This window comes from Euprymna scolopes, chromosome 1, assembly GCF_053919585.1.
Source record: "Euprymna scolopes isolate OS-2025 chromosome 1, ASM5391958v1, whole genome shotgun sequence".
NCBI classification, from domain to species: domain Eukaryota; kingdom Metazoa; phylum Mollusca; class Cephalopoda; order Sepiida; family Sepiolidae; genus Euprymna; species Euprymna scolopes.
In genome coordinates this window covers 153,612,142-153,621,280 of record NC_136482.1, presented here as the reverse complement: position 1 = coordinate 153,621,280, position 9,139 = coordinate 153,612,142, and the positions used below count along the sequence as shown (strand labels likewise).

At 35.0% G+C, this 9,139-nt stretch overlaps 1 protein-coding gene across 1 annotated transcript; it reads left to right on the top strand.

The window, feature by feature from the left end:
* The first annotated feature begins 251 nt into the window (after positions 1 to 251).
* Positions 252 to 1,402, top strand: LOC145276765 (zinc finger protein 330 homolog). Its single transcript, XM_080128022.1, has one exon. It carries the CDS (start codon positions 411 to 413, stop codon positions 1,359 to 1,361), a length of 951 nt encoding a protein of 316 aa, XP_079984148.1. The 5' UTR covers positions 252 to 410; the 3' UTR covers positions 1,362 to 1,402.
* The last annotated feature ends 7,737 nt before the right edge of the window (positions 1,403 to 9,139 follow it).

Sequence of the window (9,139 nt, the reverse complement as noted above, 5' to 3'; positions counted from 1 at the left end):
GGCAAAGGTTTTATTTTTCATATTTCATAGCGAACGTTAGGAAAGTATATATCTCCCACAGTAAAAACCGACATCGTCCAACATTACACTCACAGAAAACCAAATTGATAGGGATGGATCCTAAATTTAAAAAAAAAAAAAGAAAAAAAAGACTCGATTTTTATTAGAAGAAATAAAGAATTATTTTATTTTATTTATTTATTTATTTTAAATTCAAGGGAGATAACTCTAGTGACTTCCGGTCACGACGCGCGTCACTCTTTAGGAATAAACTGAGCAACTAATGGACATGCTGGCTAGTGGCTCACCTGTGTAAAAAGAAAAACGAACTATCTCAGTCGGTTTAAATTATTATTAATCATATTATAAAGGATTATTTTGAAGTATAAACAAACTTGTAAATTGCCAAGATGCCTAAAAAGAAAACCGGCGCAAGGAAAAAAGCGGAGAAACAGCGGTTGCGACAGAAAGGAATTCGGACTGCCCACATGGACCGCTCGATTGTCGAAATGCCGTGTAATTTCATAATGGAATGCGATCAATGCCGAACAACGCAGAAGAATCGTGCATTCTGTTACCTCTGCTCCACTTTGCAGAGGTTACCGGTGTGTGCTCAGTGCGGTAAGTCGAAATGTATGATGAAGAGTGGCGATTGTGTTATCAAACACCCCGGCACCCATAGCATCGGCTTGGGTATGGTTGGGGCCATCTGTGATTTCTGCGAGGCGTGGGTGTGCCACGGTCGGAAGTGTCTACAGACCCACGCCTGCACGTGCCCTTTGCAGGACGCCGTCTGCATCGAGTGTCGACGAGGCGTGTGGGAACATGGCGGCCGGATCTTCAAGTGTTCGTTTTGCATGAACTTCCTCTGCGAGGACGACCAGTTCGAACACCAGGCGAGTTGCCAGACGTTGGAATCTGAGACCTACAAGTGCGTCTCGTGCAATCGGAATGGCCAGTACTCGTGCCTGCGCTGCAAGAACTGCTTCTGCGATGATCACGTGAAGCGTAAGGGTTTCAAGTACAACCGGGGTCAGCCGATCCCCTGCCCAAAATGCAGCCACGACACTGTAGAGACACGCGACCTGAGCATGTCCATCCGAAAATACAAGTACGGCCGACAGGCCGACGATGACGACGACGACGATTCGTATTACTATAACCTGGCTACAGGCGCGAGCGCATCCGGTGGATTCGTATTGGACGACGAAGACGATGACGAAGACGAAGATTACACAGATGAAGATGCGTCTGATGATGAGGATGATGACGACGACGATGACGACAACGACGATGATGATGATAAAAATGCAGTCAAAGAAGTAGAAAAAAGCGTCGAAAAAATTTCGTTGAATAAGTGACCTTTGACTTTCAACCTGTTATTTTTCCTCTATCCTGCAGACTGCAGAAAAAAAGTAAAATATTGGCCGCTCTAAAAAATGGAGGCGGGGGGGGGGATAAACGAAAGTGATGAGTAAGAAAATGTTTTTCTTTCCAGAGAAAAAAATAAATCATAATTGTTTATTTTGCCTTTAAGCATCAATTCAAGCCAGAAATTGTTTTCTATTCGACAGTTTAAAGGCATTAAAATGACGCTTGGATGGCAAAAGATTACGACGTAAGCAGATGTAGGCAATTTTGTTTGGTCTTGTTCAGAATTCTCCTTATATTAAAAACCAAAAATAAAGAAAAATCTGTAGGACGTACGTACCCGTGACGAAATGAAAATATCATATTCCAACAATCACGTAAATTCGTCAAGTAGTTTTATTTTTATAAAGAAAATCATGTGAAGCTGTTAATGGGAATTCGTAGGTATTACAACATAAATCTCGCAAGTTTTGAATTATTATCTCCCTTGATTTTGTTTTTTTTTTTCAAAATGGCGGGCGAGACAGTCAGTTCTCCGATACTCATAAAATTTGATTTTCTTATTAAAAAATATAATTACTTAATCAATTTACTTGATTTTTGGAATATTATATTTTCATTTCGTACATCATATAGATTTTCTATATTTTTGTAGGGGAATTTTGTAAGGGGAATTCTGGACAAGGACCATTTTGTTACTATAATAGGTGAAAATGGCAGACATGCATTTAATTTGAAAGTAATTTTGAAGCCTTCAAATTGGCGAATAGAAAAAACGGTACTTATGCACTTTTGTTACTATGTTGGGATAACGTTATTATATAGAAAGCCATTCTTAACATAGGGGGGTGTTTTTTTTTTTTACTATTCTCTACCTTCACTGAAAAATTTAATATAGAAGATATCGTAAAGATTGAATTTAACTTGAAAGAAGTATTTAAAAAAAAAAAAAAAAAAAGCGCGGTAACAAAAGTGCATAAGCACTGAAAAAACATCTCCCGTTATTATGGTTCATTTGTGATCCAAAACCAAAATGAAACCTAAATTGTCGCATGTGTCCCTGTCATATCAAAGAACCATTAATCCTAGTATGGTTGTTGTTTGTTTTCGGTTTCTCAGAGATGTCAAATCATCAGATGCTAATTAAGTAATTTGGGTTTGTATTACTGTACACATAGATTCGAAAAAGTTGTCAAAAAACAAATATATAACAAATAAATGTTATCAAAGGCAAGATAAGTTACTTTTCTACCAAACTGGATACATTTTTCGTGTTTTTATTCAATGTAACATATTTATTCAGATCGAAAAACATACAGTGTTTACCGATGTATTGGAAAATTCAAGATGGCGTCTGATTCTCTCTTTAATACGGTAAGTTTGGGAAAAGGTGTTATAAATAAAAAACCGGTTAAAATACTGTTAAAAACTCGATCAATATATGTTACCGTGACATAGGCTGACATATATTCGGCGGGTTTTTAAGTATTTTGTATAGTTTTTTTATTTATAACACCTTTTCCCAAACTTACGGTGTTAAAGAGGGTGTCAGACGCCATCTTGAATTTTCCAATACATCGGTAAACACTGTATGTTTTTTGAGCTGAATAAATATGTTACATTGAATAAAAACACGAAAAATATATCCAGTTAGGTAGAAAAGTAACTTATCTTGCCTTTGATAACATTTATTTGTTATATATTTGTTTTTTGACAACTTTTTCGAATCTATGTGTACAGTAATACAAACCCAGTAATTTTGCATATATAATGTAAAAAAAAAAAACCTTCTTTAGAAATCCTGTTCTTCTTTGGTTTAGAAGCATAAATAAACCATAATACCCGTTTTGGATCAATGAATTATGAAATTTGAGCACTTTTTACAATAAATAAACCAAAAAAAGTGGTAAAGAAACGAATATATAACAAATGAATGTTACCAAAGGCAAGCTAGGCTATTCTTCTACCTATCTGGATTAGTTTTGTTTTGTTTTTTTTTACTTAAAGAATTTTTTAAGTTTGAAACGTAAGTAATGCCGAGTTAAGTTAGTATGACCACAATATAGTAGAAATGATCATGTCATTTTTGAAGTCTCAATAATCGCCCAAAACCTGAAAATGAAACAAACTACTGATAGAAATCAATCCAATAACTGACACCGTGATATTTATTAGGCGGATTTCTATCAGTATTTTGTTAAATTTTCGAGTTTGAACGAATATTGAGTCTCCAAAGGGCACCATGTCATGTCAGCCATCTTGTCATTCTAATTTAACAGCTCGACATTAATTGTTTAGAACTTACAAAAATGATTTAAAATAAGTTAAAACACAAAAGATTTATTCAGATAGGTAAAAGAGTAACTTCTCTTGCATTTGGTATTTGTTTTTCTACCACTTTTTCGATCTGTTGGTAAAGCGTGTTCTCAAATTCTAAATGACGTTCCCTCCCCCATGATAACTTTCGAACGTCTAATTCGTTCTTCATTGTTAGAACTTAAGAGAAAGGCGGTACTTATACAGATCAGCACCACCACCACCCACACACACACACCCATTGACTGATGATATTTATGACAAAGCTGAAAATCTGCCACACTCTGGCTTCTGAAACCGAAAAAACAAAAATTGCATTTCATTTTTTTCCCTGTTATATTCACATTGTTGCAGTGTATTTTTTCTAAATTGTTGCTTTTTTTTTTATTTTATAATTTACATAAACTGAGTGAAGCAAACAAACAAAAAAATAAATAAAGTAATAATTACAATTTATTTTCAAAAAATAAATACGACGTAGTAAAACATTGGTAAAAAAATGAAATGAGGGAAGGGGGAAGGGTTATCAAGTCAATATGGGCAGCCATGGGAGCTGATCTTTAGTAAACAAGCACCAGAAAATTATTTTGTAACTGTGTGAAATTCTAAGGTGATTTTGAAGCCTTTAAACTGTCCAAGGTCATTTCTGGCTGAAATTAGCATGTATCAATCAAAGTCAAGAATTCATTGTAGTTTTGTTTTGAGAGAAAAACGTGTTTCTTGAGAGCGTCACAATTCTAATGAAAGAATTGAAGAATATACAAAATTAGGAAGATAAAAAAGATGCATAATGATTTTGTAAAACCTGAAAATATATAAGAAAGTTATAATTTCCCAAAGAAAAGCAAATTATTTTAAGAATATTTTTTTTTTGTCACTGAAAAATCAATTTAAAGAAAAAAAGAAATATTTAAAGAAATTTAAAAAAAAAAAGCTTATTTTTCTTCAAAAGAAACAAACAAACAAAATGCTTGCTTTTAAAAGTAAATTTTATTTTTCAAAACTGCAGATGTAATCATTATTTTATACAAGATAAAATTTTTGCCTCAAGAATAAAAATAAAAAAGAATAATAATATTAACGTTGATTGTTTTATTTTTTATTGACAACTTCAAATGTCTATAATCTATAATATAAATCTCACCTGTTTGTTTAAATGTATGTATGTATGTATGCATGCATGTTTGTATGTCTGCTTAAAACTTTCGACAGAGGCTACGGATTTTCACGAGATCGGTATCATTTTGAAGCTCGGCCCTTCGGACGACAAATATCGAAAAATTGGTTTAAAAAATTAATTCCTTCACCCTCAACTGGGCACTTTTCTACAAGTAGGAGGTCACTTTTTTCGCCAATATTTCGCCATCTTTTTGATTGACTAGCCTTAATTTAAACCTTCGCGACTTCCGGTTTGGCGATGGATGCATTGGCAAAGACGTCATGTTTTTTTTTTTTTTTCACATTCTTTTCCTCCTTCGTGGTACAGGTTTGAGCCTGCCTGTCTACTACCACTTTTTTTTTTTTGCTCAACACACACCTTCAAATACCCGGGCAATGCTGGGTATCCAGACTATTTGGAAAAGAAATAAAAGTTTTTTATATCAATTGTGATGATTTTTTTTTTTTTATTGTAAGGTGGGATGTATATAACGTGTATATTGAGTTTCTATTTGCTGTTGACATGTCGTCTATTTGTGTTCATGTATTTAAATGTATGTTTGTATATGTATGTCTGCCTAAAACTTTCGACAGCCAACGGATTTTCACGAGATCGGTATAATTTTGAAGCTCAGCGTATCGGACGACAAATATCGAAAAATTGGCCAAAAACATTAATTCCTTCACCCTCAACTGGGCAATTTTCTACAAGGAAGGGGTCGATTTTTTGCAAGCCATTTTTACAAGTCATCGTATCAGTTAGATTGACTTTGCCTAATTTTAACGTTCCAAACTTCTGGTTGCGTCATGGAGTAGAGGTAAGACATCAGATTTCTTTCACTTTCTTTTCCGCCTTCGCGTCGTGGGTTCAAGCCTTCCTACCTACTGCCACTTTTTTTTTTTTTCTTTTTTTGCTCAACACACACCTCCAAACACCCAAGCAACGCCGGGCACCCAGGCTAGTTATTTAATAAAAAAGCAATCCAAAGTTATTTAAAAAGTTTTATTGTCACGATCTAATGATAAAATTTGTTTTTATTATTTTAAAAATATATCAATGCAAAGTTTGGTTTAAAAAGTTTAACTGTCAAGATATTTTTTTACAGAAGCAATGTGTGCAAATTGTGAATGTGGGGGTCAAATAGGTGTTGCGAGAAAGGCCTCCTTTTTTTCTTTCTTTGCAGTGAAGTCCGTTAGTGTACATATTCCCTACTTGGTCCGGTGTCATCAATAAGTTTCCAGACATTTTTTCGTGTGAGCATTTTTATTGATAGTCTACGCATGAAACTCTAGTCTCCTTCAAAGTAATCTCCGGCTGTAATGTACTTCCAACAACTTCTGGAAGTGATCTTGCGTAAGCTTGTCAATGACTCTCGTCACAGCCTCTTTCATCTCCTCAATTGTCTTTTAGCAGCACCCCTTCCCAGCAAATGTAGTAGCAGTACTCCATCTAAGGACGTATATATCTCTTATACAGGTCGAGAATTGTGTCAGGAGTAGGATATATATCAGTAAAGTAGAATGATCCAAACTTAAATAAAAAAAAGTTTCCTATCTAAAAATTGAACAAGTACTTTTTCAAAGCGTTTTTCTTTAATGAAAATGTTATGCCTAAAACAAAAAATTAAATAACTTTTATTCTTAGATGAGAGGACGTATACATTGGCCATAACTTTACATTACTTAATACTATCAGGGAGACCTGACGTTGTCTGGGATTGAATGATGATCAACGAATGTTTCACACTCCCATATTTTTATTGTCATCGAAAATCGGTGAAATCGTCCATTTTCCAATCAAATCAATTGATTGCCTGCTCTAGTTGGGGACCCATGGCAATGCACCTGGAGGAAGCTTTACATACCTCCCTGACATGACTTAGTCCACAATACATTCTAGTCTACATTGTGCTATAGATAACGTACTGTTGATTTTATGAAATTATTTTCATATACAAGGGCTTGCATTAAAGATTAAAAGGCAAAAGTTAAGTATCATACTTCAGTTGTGCTCTAAACAGAATCATTCATTTCAAACGCACACCTGTCATATCAACGAACCTGCTGTTGATTTTATATATTGGGCCTTTCGGATTGTGTGGTAATAAAACTTCTCAAGTGCATTTGTGATGCTAGGCTGTGTAAGAATTTGGTCAAAATCGCCTGTTCCTTCTTGCATTAGATTATTTTCATTATCGATACTTATTGAAGACATTTTAATACAAAGCCTATCTAAGAATGCTGCCAGGTACATAAAGTACCTTTGTGTAAAATCTAATAAAAATCGGGCCAGCTGTTTTCGAGTCTATAGGGAACAAACTCACACACACACACACACACACAGATCCTTTTAAATAAGAACAGATAGATCACTTTTATGTTAAAAAGTTAATCCTTTAATTTTGTTTTTGTTTTAACCGTTTATGGGAAAGAGAGGGAGAAGTCTGATTTTTTTTTTTAGGAAAGAGACAGCATTTTTTTATCCTAAAATATCTTATTATTCTGGACTATGATGGACTTATTTTTCTTAACTAATCTATTATTATTATTATTTCTATAGCAAGTGGCTGACCTAACTCCAATCTCTGCTTTCTTGTAAAATATTGCTCACTAATAAAAACAAATAGTATTCCCTGTAGTCTGAGTAAACAATATGTCTCACCAGATTTCTAGTACTTTCTGCTTCTTTCTCTTGCCATTAACGTTCATTTGGTGTTCTCGCATCAACTGTTTACCAGCACTAAAAAAAACACTTGTGTAGAGATAAATTAAAATATGTGCGTACAACAATGTCCACCACATATAACATAAAGAATTACATTGTTTAATATCCAGAAAACTACTTATTAGTGGAAAATTTAAATGCGATATTCATTTTCAGCACATCCGAAAACCTGTAGAAAATAAGTTTTGTAAGGTAGTTTTTATGTTGGTCTACCAGGCGACAATTACCAAATAAACAGATCCCCCCCCCCCCTAAAAAAAATTACCGGAACCTCCCCCTCCCATATAGGTAGCCATGAAGTGGGTGCTCATTTTACATCAAATTATTATAGAAAAGTGATCCCCCACTCTTTAAAAGTATAATTTCTTGATATCTTAGAAACTACTTGTTTCTTGGAATTTTAAACATTATTTTTGTTTTCAGCACCCCTGAAAATTTATAATAGTGGTAATTTTAAATTATTTTTTGAGGGTGTAAATATGTTGCACATTCACCGTCAATTTTTTAAAGCTGTCCAATGCACGCTAGCACGTAAAATTGACGTTAAACTTGTTATGGAGTTCATGGCATAAGATAGCGTAATTAGCGCAGGATGTCTTTGAGTGCGATGGGGGTCAAAAGATCATCAAATTCTGCAACACCACTCCATGGTTGTGAAGACGTTGCAGGTGCATCCGGTCGGAGATCACGCACACACACCCTATCCCCAATATAAAAAGGAGAAACACGGACGTGCTAGGGAGAATTCGGCTGAGAGTTTAATCGAGGTAGTTCATCAAAACAGTTAAAAGGTAGTTAGCAAGATTCCAAGAAGACTGGTTATCTCTATATATAAAAGCGAAAATGTGTGTGTATGTATGTATGTTCACTTTTTGTGTATGTCTGCAAAAGGCTTTTTTCTGAGGCCTCGCTCATTCTTAAAACTTTTTATATCACGTCTAAATGATAATATCTACGACTTAACAATGGGGGTCGCCTTTCTATTTGCCCGACTTTTACCAGCTCGCCACGTCTTTGAAAAACGAATGATCTGCCTTGCAGCACAAAACTAGGTCAGACATCACGCACTTCGTCGCACCTGTTTATTTCGCTTTTTAACCCTTCACTTAACGTGCTTATCAGTTCCTCTCCCCTCGTGGCCGAGATGGTTAGGTGTCTGGCTTTTTTACCTTTCGTTTCCACCTTTGCGTCAAGGCTTCAGGGTCCAATCCTACCTTTCTACTAAAACTTTTTTTTTTCTTTTACCTGGCCAACGTCTTTTTTTAACACACACACCTTCAAACACTCGGGCAACGCCGGGTACCCCCCCCCCTCCTCGCTAGTCTACAATATAAATCTCACCTGTTTGTTTAAATGTATGTATGTATGTTTGTATGTCTGCCTAAAACTTTTAAAACTTTTCACGAGGTCAGTATCATTTTGAATCTCAACGTTTCGGACAAGAAATATCAAAAAATTGGCCACAAACATTAATTCCTTCACCCTCAAGTACGCAGCTTTCTATAAGTAGGGTCGATTTTTTTTTTTTTTTTTTTTTTTTTTTTTTTGTGAGCCATTTTTGCAAGTCAT

What these genes read in the sequence shown, in the direction of transcription:
- LOC145276765 (XM_080128022.1), top strand. Translation starts at nt 411, where the DNA reads ATGCCTAAAAAGAAAACCGGCGCAAGGAAAAAAGCGGAGAAACAGCGG.